Source organism: Salmo trutta, chromosome 12 (assembly GCF_901001165.1).
Source record: "Salmo trutta chromosome 12, fSalTru1.1, whole genome shotgun sequence".
NCBI lineage: Eukaryota > Metazoa > Chordata > Actinopteri > Salmoniformes > Salmonidae > Salmo > Salmo trutta.
Window position 1 is genome coordinate 17598165 of NC_042968.1, and position 24114 is coordinate 17622278.

Consider the following 24114-nt stretch of genomic DNA (forward strand, 5'->3'; position numbering starts at 1 on the left):
AACATTGGCAGCCTTGTCATTCTAAAGAGATTTATTCTACCTGTAAGATTGATGGGATAGTTTAAGATGACATACAGTGTATTTATGACAACTGTTTGCGAACGACAAGGTAGCACTAAACCCCTCCTAATGTAACCCTGTGCTCCCTACCACCTTTATCCCCACCCCTATCCAGCTGTGATGTCCTCCCTCCCCTCCAGCTGTTACATTCCCCCGCCTCTCCCAGGGTTCTAGCTACCCAACATGTCTAGCTACCCCACATGTGCAGACAAGCCTCCTCATCCCTCATATACACGGCGATGGAGTCAGAGCACAGATGCAGCTGCCATCTGTAGCACACACCACTACCTCTGCTGCTCCACTCAGTTCAAACAGATGCTTTTTCCTTCCAGTGGTGTTTTACGGCCTGCTAGCTAAGTATGGGTACTCAAGTGCCCTTGGAAAATACGGGCTGGAAGGACCGCATCAGAGAGTGCAATTAGAAGTGTTTGGGCTAGCTGGTCGATTTGTATTGTTTATGGAGAGCACTCCTCTCCATAAACAATAAGCCATTTCCCACACTGTCATTTCATGCCCTGTGCTTCAGTCCAGTGAGGTTAGCTGCATGAATAGACATGCCATATGGGTGAAGTAAGTCCTAGTGAAAAGCATAAAACAAATCAACATTTTGTGAAATGCTTGAATGCCTCCAGCTCTCAGTAGCTTATGTATGTGCTGTCTGTTCTGTCATTCCAGAATGTGTACTACACCAGCACTCAGCAGTTACATGTAGGGGTGCTCAGTCCCACCATCGACGACGATGACAACAAGTGCCTGGTGGATGTGAACAGCCGACCGCGCCTCATCGAGTGTAGCTACGCCACAGCCAAGCGCATGAAGCTCCACTGGATATTTACTCAGGTAAGAAACCATACAGACCTGACCAACACACTGACTGCTCACTGAAAATAGACCAGCAAGCGATAGAAAATGGCAAGTTGAATATCTAAATGAATACATTGTTGTAAGGGAGTTGGACCATTAGTAAATGTGGCACCAGTGGAAGTAGGTATCTTGGGTACGTTTTAGGGGGTAATATTCGCGGAAATCTATGGCTCAGTGTGGTTGGGTTGGTCTCATTAAGGAGTGTCACAGATATAACAGAGTTTTACGGTCCACAGACCTCTCCACATTCCTCCAAACCATTTAGACGTGAACAGTAAATGCATCATAATGACTCTCTCTGTCTTCATTATTGGACTGGCTCACTGAGCACAGTGGCCTGTAATGAGGGCTACATCAACATGGCCTGAAGAGTGCTTCACCCAGTTTTGAAGGTGCAATTAAAACCGTTCTGATCATGTTCAGTGTCATCATAATGTGTGCTCTCAAAATATCCACTCAAAATAGTGGGGTGCTAACCTTGAATTCAACTTCTAGGAATTGTGTTTTCAGATAAAGATGTATTTCTCTCCATTGGTGGATCACTTATTTATTTTGAATGGGTGCCCACACAAGTTAGGAACTTGTAGGTTCTGTACCGTATCCCCCCCAAAAAATGATAACACGGAGTGAGACATTGAAACCATATTATATATATATACCTGAGTATGTACTGCATGTCATATGCCTGGATTGGTTGAATCTCTATCACTAAAACTCCTAAAAGTCAAGGTATTGTCAATTATGGATTCAACCTATTTGCGTCTATTGCTTTGACGTTAGTGTGATGCCTTGTGAACTTACTGAGAAGGAAATGTTGTATGTTCCGTTGAAAGGTTTTTATTGAAATGCTGCCAAGCACAGTTTTACATCTTAATGCAATTTTTCTTTGATTATGTTGAGGAGATCATTGTTGATGGAACTGTGTCAAATTCTTAGTTGGAGCCTCCCGAGTGGCGCAGTGGTCTAAGGCACTGCATTGCAGTCCTAGCTGTGCCACTAGAGATTTTGGGTTCAAGCCTATTCTCTGTCGCAGCCGGCCGCGACCAGGAGACTCATGGGGCGGATAACAATTGCCCCAGCGTCGTCCGGGTTAGGGGAGGGTTTGGCCGGCAGGGATGTTCTTGTTCCATTGAGCACTAGCGACTCCTGTGGCCGTACACCGCTGACACGGTGTACGGCGTTTCCTCTGACACATTGGTGCGGCTGGCTTCCGGGTTAAGCGGGCGTTGTGTCAAGAAGCAATGCGGCTTGGTGGGGTTGTGTTTTGGAGGACGCACGGTTCTCGACCTTCGCCTCTCCCGAGTCCGTACGGGAGTTGCGATGAGACAAGACTGTAACTACCAATTGGATACTACAAAATTGGGGAGAAAAAGGGGTGAAGTATAGGTAGCTCTGGAGTGTAAAAGGATTTAAATGCTTGATCTTACGTTTCACATATCTCCATGGCTCTTCTGTAGGTGGTTTCTTGGTTTAGCATTGTATAATTTAAGAAAGAATAGACTCAGACACCATGCATTATTGATCACATTTCTGCTAGACATAGTGTGAAATGTGTTTTACCTCAAAAGGAAATGCATCGATACAACTCAAGCATAGGGTTGTGCTGTAGTGAGGAGGAATGTTCCTATTCCCATTCTAGCTTAAGTGTTACCACACTTAAATTCTACGAGATGGAGAAGAGCAGCAATCAATGAATCTCTCTGGTTGAATGTGCCTGACAATTTTGTGACTTTTCTTCGCTTTAGAGCGAAGTGGAAATTCTACATGCTCTCCTCAAGTTAAATAATTGTGATGTATCTTGGGAAGCAGAAGAAAAGAAGTGGGTGTTTGTATTTGTAAAGATTTTGTCAGCAGTTAGGGTGGCTGTAGCGTGGGCTATAGTATGGAGACACAGAGGGTTTAGGTGTAAAGAGCCTTGCTTGGGAGACAATCTTAACACGCCGATTAAACACATCTAATTAGCTTTCTGTTCATCCTCAGTGCTTTCACTGACTCGATGACGTCACCTTCCCAAGTGCTCCTGTTTTCTACTATCCTTTCTGCTTTTCTACTACACGGTGTATCTTCTACCTCTCATGTCGGCCAACACACTGTAAACGCTTCCTATCTCCTTATGTAACACAACACGTAAACATGCATGCACACACAGACTCCCAAACTGTTCACTCCAAAATAATCAATTAGATGAAAGAACACAGGAGAGTTGGTTAACCTTTCACCGCTGCTTGTGAACCCAGGACCATTATCATTCTGGCTCGCTGGTTCACTCTCTATAGCAAATCAATATGTTGGTTTGGCAGCAGCCCACAGGATCAAGCACAGGGCGCAAACAGGACTGGTCCTCTGCCAGTACAGAATTCAACCTCAGGGCTTGTACTGTAATGCAGCCTCTCCTGGAGAGAACGCAGGCTTTTTAAGCACCCTGAAGGTTATAATTTTTATTGGTGTTTAGCGTCTTTTGATGTTGACTTCCCAGATAAAGGCTGAGTAATGTTGATATTTTTTGTGTGAAATTGTTCTGAAGTGTTCAATGACCCACTGGAATTCAACTGCCTCAGAAAATGTTTGCTATTTAGCCATGTATAGCCGAAACATCAGGTTAAGAACATTATGCCGAAGCCCTGAGGTTACTTGGCAGGCTTCCTGCTGCAAGATGGTAATCTTGCAAATATGAATAGAATCAGGATGAAATTATGAATATTTTCTGTAAATAAATACATGTTTTAGCTGCTTGGTAGATGCCTCGTAAATATTTCAGGATGCGCCTCAGGCAAAGTATGATAATAACAGAATGAAAAACAAATGTATTATTGTTTTATATTTTGAAACGACTTCAGATGTCTAGACATGGTCTTAACAATTGATGAGCTGAAATAAATTAATCAGCAATAACAAATGTACAACTCTTTTCATATGGGACTTTTTGGTTCTACTGCATTGTGTAGATCTATTTGTTTTGTCATATCTTATTTGCAGGTAATGTTGTTTTCCTTGGACTCATTCCAGGCTATATGCACCATGTGACCAATGAGGTGTATCTAATGGTTCTTTCATTTGGTCGAACATATGGAATCTGCCATGTTATATTTCATGCTACATCTGACAACCAGTACTACACGTGGAGATGTTGATTACTGATGAAAAACTTAGTGAATATGTAAACTGTATCCGTCCCCCATGTATTTTACAGAATGCAATCAAGCAGATAATTGTTTCATTCCATAGCTTTTAGGCATGCAAGACCTGACAAGCACTCTTAACTTAACAGACAGTAGTCTATTCTAATGAGAACTTATCATATCCTGAATCAGAGTGACATCAACTAGACTCCTTGTCATTTTGATTAATTCACTTTCAAATTGACCTGACCAAATCATCCGTATGCTGTATATGCAACAAAACATTGATGACAAGTTGACAATGAGATTGCTTAGAGGTGGTTGTTGACTCCACATAAATATTAATCCCTCATAAAAAATTGTTAATTATCAATTGGTTAGTGCAAATCTTAATGTGTATTGGTCTGAATTTCTGAACCTTAACATGCCCTGGCCTCTTTCTTTATAGAGCATCTAGTCTTGAACCAAAATTAAAGCCCATTTTTAAACGGTTGCCTTTCCAGCTCGAGTCGTCGTTCTCCTGACTGAGAGGGGACAGGGGAGATTCTCTGATCCCAGGCCCTGAAGTTACAGAGATAGTGAGCTTATCTGATCTGTGCAGTGACTCCCATCACACTGGTCCCAACAGTTGAGTCCAACCCAAAGCTTTAAGGCCTCCACGTACATGTGAGAGACTCTCCGCTCTAAGAAATGGGAAAGAGTGATGAGATGGAGAGACGCTTCGAAGCACACGATTCCTTAGGTGACAAAGATTGAGTTTCTTCCTGTAAGTGTGAGGGTTGTTTTCTCAGGTGACGTGTGAAAAATGTTTTCTCATCTAATGTTATCTTCTTCTGTTATCACATAATCTTGGCATTCCTGCTGAGATTGCTACTGAGTATAATGGTAGATAGTGTTGTTCTTGCTTCGTGAGCATGCTGATGCTATCTGGGAAGTCCCCAGTGCTGGAGCCGAAAGGAAATCAGTACAAAACAGAGCTGCGGGTGCTTGTTAAGCTATACACATCAACCCCATCCATTAATTCATAGCGCTGCGGGGTTAAGGTGACACAGCAATCAACGACATGCACACCAATGATGCTGTCGCATCCCACTGTCTTTGATCTACCTGTTTTTTCTTTCAGGGAGGTTCCATTCAGAACAGGAAATCGAAGCGATGCCTTGAGCTGGTGGCCAGCAATGACAACGAGTTTGGGTACCAGCTGGCCCTTCAAAAATGCACTGGACAGAAATGGTCCATCACCAACACACTGCCTGGCAGTGCCCTATGATGGGCTCCTCTGAGAGAACACTGGTCAAATAAACTGTAGCACACTGGACTGGATGGGGTGCTTACTCTGTTACTCCTCTGGACTTTCTGTTGTGGATAAAGGAGAATGGTGTATGGTTGACAGTCATTGGAGCACCATGATGTCTTTTGTTCACCAGTTGACATCACATGATAAATGTTAAACATTTTCTTTAGACTATGGATCAGCCATAGATGGTTGATATTGTTCATTATGAGATACTACAATGTTATGAAACATTTTGTGAAGAGTGCAGTTGGTTTTCTGTTGACTTGAAGGTTGTACTGGGTCCTATATGTTCATTGTTGTACTTGGTACATAACTGCTACTGTGTAGCAAGCATTATGAAAAGTTCTCTGCTGTTTTCTTTTCTTCTAGTGTCTCAGGTTTGTAGGATAAGTTTATTATGCGATTAAGCTGTACAATTTTGGGGAAATGCCAACATGTTGGAATATATGAAAATAATATACTATTTTCTAAGTGTAAATATTCTAAATATTTATAATATATGCCAGTAAAAGAACTGATGCTACGTGAATGTGTGGTAGTGTGTTTTTTTTCCAATGGTACAATATTGAGTGTGCCCTTTCCATGTAAACCGCCACCAGCTGTCCCATATGTGCGTCTGGTCCCATGTGACACAAGGCAAATGTCATGTTATCAAAATGAATGTGTGTCTTTCCCCTAAAGCGCATGCCTTTAAGGTTATAGCTCTCTCAACGTACACAAGTTAATCATTTAATGGTAGCTGATTACACAAATTATATTAATGATCGCATACAGATGTAGGATCTTAATTTGATCACTCTTTTGTTGCTGAGAATTTTCCTGCACAGCAGGAACTTAGTGTATTCAAGGTTTAAAAAGGCTTCTAAAGTGTGTAATTGCCCCTTTAAAAATGTCAGACTTGATTTGCCCTAACGAAAAATAATCCACTTAACAATTCAAATTTTCTATTGCTGCAGGATTATTTTCAAATTAATATCCTATGTGTCATTTTTATGGTTTTGTGCAGTAATGTATCAAAAACATTTTGCGAGCACACACAGGGAGAACATCTGAGAAATGGCATCGAATCAGGGCTTGTTTCTGTCGAAGCCTTTCTCTTCTGACTGTTGTGTGTACCAGGGGAGGAGAGGAGTGGCACATTCGGTTTTCAACATGCCAGTCCTCATTAGCATCCACATTCATGCCGGGCCAGGGGAGGCATGACATTTAATGTACACTACTGTTCAAAAGTTTGGGGTCACTTAAATGTCTTTTTTAATAAGAAAAGCAACAACAACAAATTCCATAAAAAGAACATCAAAATTGATCATAAATAGTGTAGACATTGTTCATTTTGTAAATGAGTATTATAGCTGGAAACAGCTGAAAGTTTTTTTTAAATTAAATATCTACATCGGTGTACAGAGGCCAATTATCAGCAACCATCACTCCTGTGTTCCAATAGCACGTTGTGTTAGCTAATCGAAGTTTATCATTTTAAAAGGCTAATTGATCATTAGAAAACCCTTTTGCAATTCTGTTAGCACAGCTGAAAACTTGTGCTGATTAAAGAAACAATAAAACTGGCCTTTAGACTAGTTAAGTATCTGGAGCATCAGCGTTTGTATGTTCGATTACAGGTTCAAAATGGCCAGAAACAAAGCACTTTCTTCTGAAACTCAGTCTATTTTTGTTCTGAGAAATTAAGGCTATTCCATGAAGAGAAATTGCCAAGAAACTGAAGATCTTGTACAAAGCTGTGTACTACTCCCTTCACAGAACAGAGCAAACTGGCTCTAACCAGAATAGAAAGGAGTGGGAGGCCCCGGTGCGCAACTGAGCAAGAGAACAAGTACATTAGTGTCTAGTTCGAGAAACAGATGCCTCACAAGTCCTCAACTGGCAGCTTCATTAAGTAGTACCCGCAAAACACCAGTCTCGACGTCAACAGTGAAGAGGCGACCTCCGGGATGCTGGCCTTCTAGGCAGAGTTGCAAAGAAAAAATCCATATCTCAGACTGGCCAATAAAAATAAAAGATTAAGATGGGCAAAAGAACACAGACACTGGCCAGAGGAACTCTGCCTAGAAGGCTAGCATCCCGGAGTTGCCTCTTAGCTGTTGACGTCGAGACTGGTGTTTTGCGGGTACTATTTAATGAAGCTGCAGTTGAGGACTTGTGAGGCGTCTTAATCAAACTAGACACGAATGTACTTGTCCTCTTGCTCAGTTGTGCACCTGGGCCTCCCTCTTTTCTATTCTGGTTAGAGCCTGTTTGCGCTGTGAAGGGAGTAGTACATAGCGTTGTACGAGATCTTCAGTTTCTTAGCAATATCTCGCATGGAATAGCCTTCATTTCTCAGAAGAAGAATAGACTGACGAGTTTCAGAATAAAGTTCTTTGTTTCTGGCCATTTTGAACCTGCAATCAAACCCACAAATGCTGATCCTCTAGATACTCAACTAGTCTAAAGAAGACCAGTTTTATTGTTTCTTTAATCAGAACAACAGTTTTCAGCTGTGCAAACAGAATTGCAAAAGGGTTTTCTAATGATCAATTAGCCTTTTAAAATGATAAACTTGGATTAGCTAACACAACGTGCCATTGGAACACAGGAGTGATGGTTGCTGATAATGGGCCTCTGTACACCTATGTAGATATTCCGTAAACAAAAATCTGCCTTTTCCAGCTACATACTCATTTACAACATTAACAATGTCTACACTGTATTTCTGATCAATTTGATATTTTAAATGGACAAAAAATAATTAGCTTTTCTTTCAAAAACAAGGACATTTCTAACTGACCCCAAACTTTTGAACGGTAGTGTACATGTAAACCGACTTCCTTCGCCAACAGAGTAACATCCGGAAAATATTTTTGTGCGTTCTCAAATTCAAAACGGAATTGATTTCCCAAAGGTTGGGAATTGATATGCACAAACCTTCTCATAATCATCATCTCAAATTTTGTCACGGTAGTTGTATTGCTTTAAATTCATAAAATAATGCGGAACCACATACAGTGAACTCTTCAAACAGATCTCACATAAAGTGAGCTATTTGAATCTCAGCGTGACATTGAGTTATTTATGACACTGGAACTCTTGTTAACGCATACAGTAGGTGGCTTTTTTGCATAATGTTAATCATGAATGATTAAAACCTTTCAGATGAGCATAATGGTGGGATACCACCTGCTTTGAAATGGCCTCTTCATACTCACAGTAAAAGCATTAGGATTCACATACCATTTCATGAATTAAAGCCAAAGAAATGGAAATGTGATTTATTACATGACAATAACATGGCCCTGTTCAATCAATCCCAGTAACAGTGTTTCTAAGATGAATAAAAAACATGTGCATCATATGAGAAATGGTATTGTTATCGTACAGATATCGTACAAACTTTACATAGATACTGATTGCAATTCTGGATACATCACTGAGTAATAACCATCTTGCTTTGACCACTGAAAAATTCTTCCAATATCTGAAATGCGGGTTTGATGATTCTATGAATGGCATCGCTCCTTGTTTTTTTATTTCATCTGAAAACCAGAGCTTTGAGAAATCTAGAATTCCTAACCCAATAAAGCAGTGGTGTCCTTGGTCTGTGTGCGTGAGACAGTCCCATTACCCTTGCCCACATTTATAATTCAGGTTTCTGCCTCTTGGGAGAAAGGCAATGAGAGAGTGCACCTCGATAATCATCCACACTTGCAGTTACTGCTGCCCCTGACACAGCTGCAATAAAACAGACTGAGAAGATATATATTCTTGGCACAAAACAAGCCCACTATGATAGGGGGAATCAGAAAAGGTTTGGGTAGCATATGGAGTCGGAGCCTTGTCTGAATTGAGAATTAATAAATGTCCCACAGGACTCACTGGAGGAGAGAGTTTATCAGTTGTGAATCCTGCAGGTAAGCTACAGGTGGCTAAGTGAAGCAGAAGAACCACCACAGGAGGGCCCAGGGGATACGAGAACTGGGGCTGGTAATGGGGAGCCAACTTTCAATTGAAAATTCAATTAAATCCTGCTCAAAGTAAAGTCATTTGTCATCTCTATTTCGCATATATAACAAGCTTACTGAGCTGTAAAAGAGACGGATTTATAGTCAAATAGCTTTACTCTGGTTTAGTGTGAACCTTCATCCAACACATAGTGAAATGTCCCTGTTAGTTGTTTTCCAAATCTAAAGTGCATGTTACCCATACCATCTCTTCGAGGATGTTTCATGTTGCCAGTGGTGTAAAGTACTTAAGTAAAAATACTTTAAAGTACTACTTAAGTAGTTTTTTGGGGGTATTTTTGACAACTTTTACTTTACTACATTCCTAAAGAAAATATTGTACTCTTTACTCCATACATTTTCCCTGACTACCCAAAGTACTCATTACATTTCGAATGCTTAACTGGACAGGGAAATTTTCTAATTCACGCACTTATCAAGAGAACACGTGGTCATCGCTACTGCCTTTGGTCTGGTGGACTCACTAAACACAAATGCATCTTTTGTAAATAATGTGAGAGTGTTGGAGTGTGCCCCTGTACAGTTTTAAAACAAGAAAATGGTTCCGTCTGCTTTGCTTAATATAAGGAATTTGAAATTATTTATACTTGTACTTCTATATTTGATACTTAAGTATATTTTATCAATTGCATTTACTTTTGATACTAAGTATATTTAAAACCAAGTACTTTTAGATTTTTACTCAAGTAGTATTTTACTGGGTAGCTCACTTTTATTTGAGTAACTTTCTATGAAGGTATCTTTACTTTTACTCAGGTATGACAATTGGGTACTTTTTCAACCACTGCATGTTGCCATAGTAACTTTGATTAATTTAAGTCACCTATTTTCAGATCCCAAGCCATCACACCAGAGGTGAACATGCAAACTCAACAAATCCATATTTCCGGCTGATACAAGATTAATCTCTGACATTTTAATATTACGCTTGAATGCCTTGAGCTATGCACAGGAACTGACTGACAAACATCTTATATCTGCATAGACTATGGTCTGTGTGTGGTACAAAAGGTACATGGTGATAGTAAAAGAGCATTCACGAGGCGTGCTGTGTGCTATGCACTGATGGATAGCTTTCCGGAGGTTCACAAGTATTAAAAAGACAACCACAATAGCATGCAGTACCATCAGCTTGTTTGAGGTTAGGCCCCTTGCACATCTCAGACCAGACACAAACCATATCTGAAGTGAATTGAAGCCTTGCAACTCATCCATGAACTACTCTGAAGTATTTTTCTAGTCCTTTCCCATTTCCTCACTGTTTTGACAGTGCTCATTTCGATTGGACATCCACTAGTGAAACTTCAAAGCTCCTCCAAAGCAAATGTCAGATTGTCTGTCTATCAGTAGATTGATACAGCAAGTTATTGAAGCAGTCAGTGTCAGTTTCACTGCTCCAAACAGAGCAATGAAGCTGAATATTACGGCTTTCTGTATTTGTCAGACTGCTGGATCATCACAGAGGCAGAGGGAACCCTGATAAATGATAAGGCTAATTTCCTGTGACGCACTTTATTTATGCTTATGGATTACAGCAGTATGATGGATGACAGTGTACATTTACACAAGGTACACATACAGTATGTCTGTACACCTCAATTACTGCCTAACAACCATTTGTCTGTTTGACGGCGCTGCAGTAACGGATTGTGCCATTGCCCAATGGAATGGTGTTTGAATAAAGAGTTTCTCTAAATAAAGATTGGCTTGTCTTTTTATACCAGTGCATTTTCTTTCGTTCTTTTGCCAAGTCTTACTGTATACATTTCTATACCAGCCCTCCAATTGCACCAAACCCTCCTATGGACTGTTGTGAAATTCCTTTTCTCTTGTATATAACCACACCCTGTGTTAAGCTCTGCGTGAATTAATCAAGCTGTAAATTATGAAGCAGATAGATTTGGAGCAAGTCTGCAAATGAATTTGTTACATACTGAGAGGAGAGAGAACCTTTAAAGAGTCAGCGTTTCTCTGTTCAGCATCAGCTCATCACTTGGAGAGACTATCCTGGGAGGCAATATAAAGAGTGTGTGGATCTTTATTGAAATAGACATGCGCACAGCTCAGAAAACCTCACACAACCAAATATCAATTGAAATTAGTGTGAAGGAATATTTGAGATTTTGTTGCTGTACTAAAATGTTTGATCTTAAAAAGTGCTATCAAATATGCTGACCCGAAATTCAAAATTAATCATAGATTACCTCTTAGGCAAACGGCACCTTTCAAGTTGGAGTTCAATAGTATTTACTTTACAGGGATAAAGACCCATTTTACGCCCACTCTCGGAGGTGCACACAATACAATAAGTACTAATCCTCTATATTGCAGTTGCAAACCCATCAATGCTTCTGAAAGGCCTTGACTCAATTATCAGATTCATAAAAGACATTGCGTATGCATGATCAGTAATCTTCTCACTTGAGCTGTAATTCTTAAAGTTAAAGACACTTTGACATGACCTAATTTATGAGCACGTTAACATTTTTCATCATGAATCTTGCACTGAAGGCAGCTCTGCAGAGTGGTCACTACAGCCACAATGTCATAAAATCTGATTTTAAACCTAACCTTAAAAATCACACTGCTAACCCTAATGCCTAACCCTAACCTTAAATTAGGATCAAAAAGCACATTTTAGTTTTCATACATTTTTACAATTTAGCCAATTTTGTCTTTGCAGCTGGCCCATCTGGCAAAAATCGCTCAGTTATGCCTCCAGGACAAGACTCATGAAAGTAAACATCAACCTGCAATTTACGAGGGAATGAAAAACAGGTTTTTATCATGGATAGATGATAACTGAAAGCCATACACTGCAACTTCAAAGAAATCCATTAGTTTATTCAGTCAGAGTACAGGGGAGGTCTAGCCCCCCATTAGAAGACTGACAGTTCTCATAGTGTTGGTGGTGGGGGGCAGGTCAGCTCAATCACTGAGGCAGTGTTTTCATACAGCTGAGCTAAGGTTTGCTTTAATTGGATAGGTCAGGAATACATTTGTCAGCACATCCCCATGCTTGCGTCAAGTAGGGATCACATAACAGTGATATGGGGTGAATAGATAAAAACAGAAGGCAACACTAAATGAGGCCTCCTACTAGGCTAGTCTTCTAAGGCTGACCAGACCAGGCGCCAAAAGATTTAAACAGAGGTTAGACACTTAGCCTACAATACAAATTGGCTGCCTGTGTACTGCATGTATGATATGATTTAGGTTTAATCTTGGACAGATATTGCAACCTGAGTAATCATGCTCACTGTGTATGCTAGACAAGGACCAAACCTCACCACAGCATTAATCACATTCATATTGTGGTTTGTATTGTCAAACAATATGAACAATTCCACAGAGACAGATGCCTCAGTAGGAGCCAGGAGGTGTGTGTTATCAGTAAGTGTCTATATGTGTAATTTCAAGTGTGATCACCCCAGGTTCTCTTTCATCCCTTCTCCTGACTTTTGATGATTGTCTGATGGCTGCTATCCAAAACACAATAGGGGAAACTGGGGCATGGAGAAAGGATCGTTACCTTTGTATTAATATGCGGATAGAACTATGTGTGATAACAAGCTCCATGCCTCATCGATGCTGCTGTATTACCCTCCGCGGGGCAGGTTTTATCATCCTCATCCCGCTAATGCAACCTGGCTGCAGAACTGATTAGGCTGCCTGCAGACAAACCTGCCCTCTGACACATTGTTTCAGATTAGCAGTTTCCCAGGGAGCAAATTGCCCACAAGCCTGAAGATGATAGCTTTTGATATGACAAAAAAAGGTTCAGGTCTTAAACTATTTGTTGCCCATTGTTACAATTAGATTATAGAATATAATAGCTATTGAGATTTTCAGTGTGAGATTGTGTTTTATCACTGCCGCTGAACAAAACATACAGTATATATATATATATTCACTCGGGGTTAACAATGCAATTGTATTGATAATGAAAAGGATTTATGGTTTGACAATGTTAAAGAAACCAGAAATGGCACTCTAAACATTAATTTACAGACACGCTGATCATTTTAGTGTTTTGGTAGAAGAATAGAGTCAAATAGAAGAATCCAAACAGACAGCCTCTAGGTCAAAACCATACAAACACTAGGCATAGATTTAATATGCCTCTCACTCCTCCTTCCCCACTGAAACCATTTGACCCGAGTAGAATGAAACAGAGGCATTAACAGTGAGCAGCTCTGATGTTGTTTCCTTGGCCGGAACAAGGGATGCGACAGATGCTGAGATAGTTTGATATGCTAATGATATCTGTCAGGAGAAAACTGGAAGCAGAAGAGGGTGTTTGATACTGCGCAACAGTGGGCAAGGTCACACACACACACACACACACACACACACACCCCAATACGCAAGTACAGAATATTGATCCATGCCAGCACTCTACCCAGAGAGACAAAGAATGTGAGACAGAAAGAACAAGAGGGGGGGGGGGGAGAGTGACAGAGAGAGGGGAGAAAAGAAGAAGTCATTACTGTAATTCATTTGGGATGATGTGCTCATATCAGCACTAAGACACAGTAATGGAAGCCCTTGAAGTTTGGACTGTGGAATGACCACAGAAGGAGTGCCAGCCAGGGAAGGATGAAGTGCAAGGCCAAGTGCTGTGAGGTCATTGAGAGTGGTGCTCACAGTGACAGCATGGGCTTTGATTTTACCCTGATGATTTTACCTAGCAGTTTATCAAACATAGTGATCACTGAGCTACGTATTGAGCTGCACATTGTGTCCTTGCCACATCTCATGAGAGAGCTCGTTTGGATGGGCCAGGATTATTTCTTCGCCTGTTGTAGTATTGTGAGATAGATATTGTGACAGGCGTCGCCAGCCTTGACAAACACTGTGTGTGTGTGTGTGTGTATGTGTGTGTGTGTGTGTGTGTGTGTGTGTGTGTGTGTGTGTGTGTGTGTGTGTGTGTGTGTGTGTGTGTGTGTGAGAGAGAGAGAGAAGTGGCTGTTTGAAGAGGCAGACAGACACGGTGGTCCCTCTGCGTCTGCCTCCTACACCGCCTGTCTACAGGAATGGAGCACCCAGAGAATTAGGCCACTGCCAGGGGGATGACAGCTCAGTGACACACCACTCCAACAGCATAACACACGTCTGAAAATGTCTTATTCTGTCAAACAATATGTGTGTTGTACTTGAATGAACTCTAATATGCAATAAATGGGTGACTTTTGGAATGTTTTGAGTTGAGTAATAATCAAGGTAACAGACACATCTCAGGTATTTTTGTTGTTGTAGAGTTAGTGATACTGTATGTATGTACCTAAGTGCACAGAGTATCCTATATTAGGGTAGACTAAAGTGTATTATAACACTTTATTCATTCCTCCTCTTCCTCAGTTTAACAGCATGAGTCTTGTCATTATTTGCTTCCTGTTCAATTCACATGTTTAAACCATTTGTTCCCTACTGCAATGCATCTTTTTTAAATTATCCAGGAGTCACTCAAAATAGTATCTGAAACAATATATTTAATGACACGAGAAAAGTCACTTATTTGTTGGAGAAAAAAGCCTAAGCCGCAGTAAATTGTTTCCTAAAGGCAAACACAGAGCAAAATTAATTATACAGTGACTGCACAGAGCCCAGAAGAAAGTGAGAGACAAGCCACCCAGGGAATGAGTACACAAAACTTTCCACATCTCATTTGAATGTAACCTTAGCGCCCATCAGTCTCAATCTCGAGGAAACAAAATCAATAGGAACTGGGCAAAGCAAATTGAACCAGAGGAAAGAGGAGTATTAAATTGTCTTAAAGCTTTGTTTCTCTTACATAGTACTTCACCAAACTGGATACGTGTTTAAACTGTTGTGGATGTCTCTGACTGAGTAAGGTACCCAAATCGGAGGTTGCAGATTTGTAATTAACTTCATTAGATAAGGAATTAGGTAAAATCTTAAATTTTTCCATATCTAAATTGGGAATATGAATTTCAACTTATTTTATCTACCCAGAAATTACTTTATTCCATTTTTCATTGTAATGCATCCCAGAAATGTCAACTGATGGCCACTAGAGGCAGGCGTATATCCACTAGATTATTCTTTTTACTCATTTTCCATTACACAATCTGTGTATTCTTCATTATAATTGGATTAAGCTTCTGATGTCTATGTTACCCCAGCAACAGAGGGGAGAAACATGTTAATGAATACATAAACATGAGAGTAGAATAAACCTAATATTCTCTCGCAAAAGTTTGTCATTTCCTGTTTTACTTCTGGGAGGGGAATGCCATTAACAATTGTGATTACCTTTGTGCTAAGGAAGGAAGCGAAGTCTCCTCCCTCGCAAACGGAAACTCTCGGCCAAACCCCTCCCTTCCGCTAATGGTGGCAGGGCTGAGTATTTGTAGAGGTCTTGATTATGGAACAGGTTGCAGCTGGTGGGGATCTGCTCTGCCTCCAGCACACACACACACACACACACACACACAAAGAGGAAGAAGAAGAGCGCACTGGGGCAGTGGCGGCAGGTTAGGGACACAGGATGAGAAGTAGGAGGGCGTGGCAGGAGCAGATGTAACAGGGACAAAATAAAGGCTACAAAACATTTCTATACACACAAGCTGTTACATAGTGCTACCTGATAGATCGCTACAGCCCAGAAATGAACTGGCTGTGGTAGCTACTAACTAGCGAGTTCATTCACTTCAGACAGAACTTTAGTCGAGAGGGGGATTAAACATTAGCTAACCAATCAAATATGTTTATAAAGAGACCTTTTTACATCAGCCGATGTCACAAAGTGCTATACAGAAACCCATTCTAAAACCCCAAACAGCAAGCAATGCAGAAGCACGGTGGCCAGGAAAAACTCCCTAGAAAGGCAGGAACCTAGGAAGAAACCTAGAGAGGAACTAGGCTCTGAGGGGTGGCCAGTCCTCTTCTGGCTGTGCCAGGTTGAGATTATAACAGTACATGGCCAAGATGTTGAAACGGTCATAGATGACCAGCAGTCCTCCAGGAGGGGAGAGGGAGAGAATTAGACAGGAGAAATACTCCAGATATAACAGGCTGACCCTAGCCCCTGACACAAACTATTGCAGCATAAATACTGGAGGCTGAGAAAGGAGGGGTCGGGAGACACTGTGGCCCCGTCCGACGATACCCCCAGACAGGGCCAACCAGGCAGGATGTAACCCAACCCACTTTGCCAAAACACAGCCCCCACACCACTAGAGGGATATCTTCAAACCACCAACTTATTACCCTGAGACAAGGCTGAGTATAGCCCACGAAGATCTCCCTCACGGCACAAACCCGAGGGGTGCGCCAAACCCGGACAGGAAGATCACGTCAGTGACTCAACCCCCTCCTAGGATGGAAGAGCACCAGTAAGCCAGTGACTCAGCTGACATAATAGGGTTAGAGGCAGAGAATCCTGGTGGAGAGAGGGGAACCGGCCATGCAGAGACCGCAAGGGCGGTTCGTCGCTCCAGTGCCTTCCCGTTCACCTTTACACCCCTTGACCAGACTACATTCATTCATTCATAGGATCTACTGAAGAGATGAGTCTTCAATAAAGACTTAAAGGTCGAGACCGAGTCTGCATCTATCACATGGATAGGCAGACCATTCCATAGAAATGGAGCTCTATAGGAGAAAGCCCTGCCTCCAGCTGTTTACTTAGAAATTCTAGGGACAATAAGGAGGCTTGCGTGTTGTGACTGTAGCGTACATGTACAGTGCCTTGCAAAAGTATTCACCTCCCTTTGCATTTTTTCCTATGTTGTTGCATTACAACCTGTAATTTAAATAGATTTTTATTTGGATTTCATGTAATGGACATACACAAAATAGTCCAAATTGGTGAAGTAAAAAAAAAAGAAAAAAAAAAGGAAAAGTGGCGTGTGCAAAATCTACAAAGTATTGACTTTGGGGGAGGGTGATTCCAGGTTGTAAGGCAACAAGATAGGAAAAATGCCAAGGGGGTGAATACTTTTGCAAGCCACTGTTGGTATGTACGGCAGAACCAAATCGGAGAGATAGATGGTTACACTACTAGCTCAGCACTGGGAATAAATACTTTTTTTCTGTTAAAACCTGTTAGGGACAGACGTTCCGCTAGCGGAACGCCTCACCAATATCCAATTGTATAGCGTGGCGCAAATTACAAATACCTTTTTGCATTTGCAAAAACTTCAATTTCTCAAACATATGACTATTTTACACCATTTTAAAGACAAGACTCTCCTTTATATATAACCACATTGTCCGATTTCAAAAGGCTTTACAACGAAAGCAAAACATTAGATTATATCAGGAGAGTACCCTCCTAAAAATAATCACACAGCCATTTTCAAAGCAAGCATATGTCACAAAAACCAAAACCCCAGCTAAATGCAGCACTAACCTTTGATGATCTTCATCAGATGACACTCCTAGGACATTATGTTATACAATACATGCATGTTTTGTTCAATCAAGTTCATATTTATATCAAAAAACAGCTTTTTACATTAGCATGTGATGTTCAGAACTAGCATACTGTCATGACGTTGGCCTGTGGGTAAGGTTTATGACCCCCCCATAAATACCTTTCTCCCTTCCCCTCTCTTACTGACCCTACTGAAGGACTGCTGTCCTGTTAAATATAGAGAGTCTGGGAACATCAAACAAATGGGGAAAGGAACCATCTTTTGATAATAAAACCAGTTGGAAATATGCTTGATAACGTAATGAGTATGTATGTATGTCAGTTCATTGTTATCTGAGACATTGTGATTGATGACAGGACGACATAAACTGTACCTGAGAAAGTATACACCCTCTAGTTATCAGAGTCACATGGAATTGTTATGCAATTGAAATGTTTGATATTGAAATTGTTTGTTAGGAGATTAAATGTAATTTTAGCTTCCAAATGAGAGAATTGGGTTTTCATAAGGAAAGTGCCCTGCCCGATCAGTGGCCCAACCCTGTGAAGAGACATGGGGTTATAAACGATGAAACACCTCCCTCCCCCCTCTCCACTATATAAGCCTTTGACGAAAAGATAACCAGATGTTCCAGTACGGGAGGTCTGCAGCCTCTACGTTAGAAGGACAGACACATATCAAGGACAGAACTAAGCCAACCTCGGCGTGAGCTATGGTATGAACTTTGAGCTTATTCACTACAGAAGTGATACTTCCTAGCCGTTGAGTTAGCCGCTGCTAACATGGGCTAGGAAAGGACGGACGACGGATCCAGTCTAACAACCAGACGAAGATACCACCACGTATTCAATTTACCACCAGAGACATTCTTCCACTACAGGAAGATCTGTTGGCCAACCCGGCCAGCATCTACGACCAATCTACCGAAGCGCAGCTCAGAGTAAATATTTATTGCATTTTCCTTTTCCAAATGGGCGGTAATTTAGAATGCATAAGATAATGTATTTACGATAGCATAGCTGCTGTTTCTTTGTTCCTAAATCTTCCCGCTCTTTCATTCAAGCCCAACCCCCTTTCCTTTGTGTAACCAGCCATGATACAGGCTCCGTCCACTAGGACGAATTCTGTATGACATTGTATTCTGTGTATTTGTAATTCTGTGTGATTAGTTAGGTATTTAGTAAATAAATAATTAAACCCAATTTTGTATTGCTGATTCAACTTGTTAGCCAGGGTTCATGAAGATAACCAAGAATTTACAACTTTCATTATGAGACTGAAAATAAGATAAGGGTTAATTTTGACTGCTATCGATGTAAAATATTACTAAGTATTTTAAGAGTTTATTCGGAAGATAACAGCTCTATAAACGTTTTTCTGTGGTGCCCCGACTTTCTAGTTAATTACATTTACATGATTAGCTTAATCAGGTAATATTAATTACAGAGAAATAATTTTATAAGTTAGTATGTCATATCACTTAATCCGGCATAGCCAAAGACACGACAATACCCACCGCAAAATTCCGGTGAATTTACTAAATTACTCATGATAAACGTTGACAAAAAAACAATTATTTTAAGAATTATATAGATACAGAACTCCTTTATGCAATCGCGGTGTCAGATTTTAAAATGGCTTTTCGGTGAAAGCACATTTGGCAATATTCTGAGTACATAGCCCGGCCATCATGGCTAGCTAATTTGACACCCACCAAGTTTGGCCCTCACCAAACTCAGATTTACTATAAGAAAAATTTGATTACCTTTGCTGTTCTTCGTCAGAATGCACTCCCAGGACTTCTACTTCAACAACAAATGTTGTTTTGGTTCGAAATAATCCATAGTTATATCCAAATAGCTCCGTTTTGTTCGTGCGTTCAAGTTACTATCCGAAGGGGGGCGCGCCGGCACATTTCGTGACAAAAATGTTTCAAAATATTCCATTACCGTACTTCGAAGCATGTCAAACGCTGTTTAAAATCATTTATGTTATTTTTCTCGTAAAATAGCAATAATATTCCAACCGGGCGACGTTGTATTCGTTCAAACACTGAAAGAAAAAAAATGTAGTCGTCTCGTGCACGTGCGCTCCAGTGTCATTGTTCTCAGCAGGACCACTCACAAAAACTCCTGCTGTTTTTTGTCCAGAGACTGGAGAGCTCTCATTCCACTTTCTGGCGCCTTCTGAGAGCCAATGAAAGCCTTAGAAAATGTCACGTTACAGCAGAGATGCTGTATTTTTGATAGAGATGCCCTAGAAGGAGAACAAATTGTCAGACAGGGCACTTCCTGTATAGAATCTTCAGGTTTTGGCCTGCCATGAGTTCTGTTATACTCACAGACACCATTCAAACAGTCTTAGAAACTTTGGAGTGTTTTCTATCCAAATCTACTAATTGTATGCATATTCTAGTTTCTGGGCAGGAGTAGTAACCAGATTTAAAAATCGGGTACGTTTTTTTATCCGGCCGTGCAAATACTGCCCCCTATCCCAAACAGGTTAATCAAACAGCAGTTACCTTGCCAGCTACATCACTCAAACAAAGAGTAGCCAGCTTCTGCTCTGCTTGGTTTTACATCTGAGAAAAAGCACCACAAGCACAGTCAACAGCTGCCACGGTTCACACTCTGTGGTGTCTGCAAGGTCCTAAATCCAGCCAACTACCAAACAGCCTACCCGACCGCTCTGCGACGTCCGCATGGTCCTAAAGCACACCGATGCTGCTTTTTGTATCATAATGCAATGATAAAACTGGAGGGGGTGAAAGTTGCTCCCCTGTTGGCAACAATTGTTTGTTTCACACTGCCTGCATGGTTGTTTTACCTTATTACTTTGAAAAGCAGGAGATAAATAGGCATTGTAGTTGAAGAATATCACCGGCCCAGCCTGACAGGAGCTCTAATCAGAGTACAGAGACAATGGAATCCCACACAGAGCGAGGGGGATTTAATAAAACCTTGTTTTGCTTCCTCTGTTTAGAAAAGGTTGACACTGAACATCCAGCAGAGCAATTGCCTTTGTGTTCTCTCAAGTCTCATACTTTGTGTTAACACCACCTGTGATTTAATGTAATGTTTCTCTCACCAGGCGATGTTTGACTGGAGCTTCAGCTCTGTCTCGACAGTGAGTTATGGTACTAAAGGAAATAATTAAGCAAGCGCCTCTCCTCTACTTCTCATTCCCGGATATTGAATCGGCACAGCCCAACCACAGTGAACATCAAAGGAGCCTTTTCCAGCAGGCAGGGAGTGGAATCTCCGTCTCAGTATCTGAAGATGTGGGTTTGATTTGATTGTTAGAGCCTCCCCAGCTCTTTGATTATCCACCACCCAAGCTGTGTTTGGCCTTGATGACTCAACCAATTAATGATGACAGGAAATAATTTGACACAGAGCGGTCATAGCTTTAAAGGAATACCATGGGGAGTAAACATTTCTGATATGTATATCATTAAAGTGCTACCGGAGATGAATTCTGTCAAACTGAAAGTAGTCTTACCAGACTTTCCCTTGATTTCGTTTTTATTTTTGTAACTTCTTAAATCAGGGTACATCATTGTAACAATGTGCGCTGAGAGTCAGGAAGCAAGTTCAGGGAATGAGTGTTTTTATAAATAAACACAACAAGAAACAAACAACGAACAGAAACAATAACATCTGGGGAAAGAATCAAAGGGAGTGAAATATATAGGGAAGGTAATCAGGGTGGTGATGGAGTCCAGGTGAGTCTGATGATGTGCAGGTGTGCGCCATAACGAGCAGCCTGGTGACCTAGAGGCCTTAGAGTGAGCACATGTGACAATCATTATAGTTTTCCGCTTCTTAGCCCTTAAAGCAGTCGTTGTTTGGTATTGTGGGGTAGAAAAAGTGAATTTGACTTCACTCTTATGTGAGGCAGGTCAGGTTGCCTGTAGGGATGTAGTCGCTTTACTGAATTAGTGAGTGAGCATCAGAGTTTCAGGGCAACTTTGAGTCTGATTTGTCCTGACAGTCTACAATAGCAGGCAGGGCTACACAGTGTACAATCTCTGCAACTTCAGACTGAGGGAGCTGAACACACAGGCACGTCATGTCTGACATCCCTTGTTCTGAGCAGAAGGTCTGAAACAGTCACATTACTGTAGCTCAACTGGAACCTGTCCCAAGTCGCTCAGCTGATCCCTCACCCAGCCACTGTGGGGATCTGTCCCTTTCTGTGCCTATGCTGTGTGACATCTGTCAGCATGTGTAGCAAACTCCTGGAACAAAACTTAGCTGCATGCCATGAGGGAGCAAGCTATCAATGTCATTGTCAATGCAGTTCAACCAGACACAGGCCTGCCAGGACACGGCGATGAGAGCGAGCATCACCAGCCACACCCTGATCAGCTAAGACCACCCCAAGCATACCCTGGCTAAACTCTATATAGCCCCCCCCATATCAGACATATGCCCCTTCTGCCCACCCCATGCCCCCCGCCCCTGTGGCAAGGACCTCGATGACAGCAGGACATATGTCCAGGCCATGAGCAGCGCAACGGGCCCAACCCTCACTATTACACCCGTCCAAGCTCCGTCCTGCGACCTAAGAGGTACAGTTGAAGTCATAAGTTTACATACACCTTAGCCAAATACATTTAAAATCAGTTTTAAATATATCCACATCATTTTCCTTCCTCATGATACCATCTATTTTGTGAAGTGCACCAGTCCCTCCTGCAGCAAAGCACCCCCACAACATGATGCTGCCACCCCCGTGCTTCACGGTTGGGATGGTGTTCTTTGGCTTGCAAGCCTCCCCCTTTTCCCTTCAAACATAACGATGGTCATTATGGCCAAACTTCTATTTTTGTTTCATCAGACCAGAGGACATTTCTCCAAAAAGTATGATCTTTGTCCCCATGTGCAGTTGCAAACCGTAGTCTGGCTTTTTGTGGCAGTTTTGGAGCAATGGCTTCTTCCTTGCCGAGCGGCCTTTCAGGTTATGTCAATATAGGACACTTTTTACTGTGGATATAGATACTTTGTACCCGTTTCCTCCAGCATCTTCACAAGGTTCTTTGCTGTTGTTCTGAGATTGATTTGCACTTTTCGCACCAAAGTACGTTCATCTCTAGGAGACAGAATGTGTCTCCTTCCCGAGCGGTATGACGGCTGCGTGGTCCCATTGTGTTTATACTTGCGTACTATTGTTTGTACAGATGAACGTGGTACCTTCAGGCGTTTGGAAATTGCTCCCAAGGATGAACCAGACTTGTGGAGGTCTACAATTTTTTACTGAGGTCTTGGCTGATTTCTTTTGATTTTCCCATGATGTCAAGCAAAGAGGCACTGAGTTTGAAGGTAGGCCTTGAAATACATCCACAGGTACACCTCCAATTGACTCAAATGATGTCAATTAGCCTATCAGAAGCTTCTAAAGCCATGACATCATTTTCTGGAATTTTCCCAGCTGTTTAAAGGCACAGTCAACTTAATGTATGTAAACTTTTGACCCACTGGAATTGTGATACAGAGTTATAAGTGAAATAATCTGTCTGTAAAAATTACTTGTGTCTTGCACAAAGTAGATGTCCTAACCGATTTGCCAAAACTAGAGTTTGTTAACAAGAAATGTGTGGAGTGGTTTAAAAACAAGTTTTAATGACTCCAACCTAAGTGTATGTAAACTTCCCACTTCAACTGTATCAGATGCTCAACATGCTCTGCTCACACCAACTGTGATTGTCCGGGCCTAAACCACACAAAAACAACACTAGACACTATGGAACACAAAGCTTTTACTATCTCATCCTGGAATATACAAGGTCTGAGGTCATCTGCCTTTGGCCTAAAGAGCAGGAACCCAGACTTCAAAGAAATTGGAAATACAGACATTGTCATCCTACAAGAAACATGTTATAAAGGAGACGGACCCACTGGTTGCCCTCTAGGTTACAGAGAGCTGGTAGACCCATCCACCAAACTACCAGGTGTGAAACAGGGAAGAGACTCAGGGGTATGCTAATTTCATATAGAGCAGACCTAACCCACTCTATTAAATTATTCAAAATAGGAACATCTGGCTAGAAATTTATAACGAAATTCTCATGTGTGCTACCTATATCCCCCCCAGTAGAATCCCAATACCTTAACGATGACAGCTTCTCCATCCTAGAGGGGGAGATCAGCAATTTCCAGGCCCAGGGACATGTACTAGTCTGTGGCGACCTAAATGCCAGAACTGGACAATAATCTGACACCCTCAGCACACAGGGGGACAAACACCTACCTGGAGGTGACAGCATTCCCTCCCCTATATGCCCCCCTAGACACAACTATGACAACATAACCAACAAAAACAGGTCACAACTCCTGCAGCTCTGTCTGAAGCTG

At 41.5% G+C, this 24114-nt stretch overlaps 1 protein-coding gene across 2 annotated transcripts in view; it reads left to right on the forward strand.

Annotated features, from left to right (window-relative positions):
• Nucleotides 1–5869, forward strand: part of LOC115203052 (polypeptide N-acetylgalactosaminyltransferase 18) — a 97216-nt gene extending 91347 nt beyond the window's left edge. For both annotated transcript variants that reach the window (XM_029767356.1, XM_029767357.1), the window contains exons 10-11: nucleotides 736–900; nucleotides 5167–5869. In XM_029767356.1, the coding sequence (XP_029623216.1) occupies nucleotides 736–900; nucleotides 5167–5313 (312 nt within the window). In that variant the 3' untranslated portion in view covers nucleotides 5314–5869. The remainder of the gene's footprint in view (nucleotides 1–735; nucleotides 901–5166) is intronic.
• Nucleotides 5870–24114: the final 18245 nt, after the last annotated feature.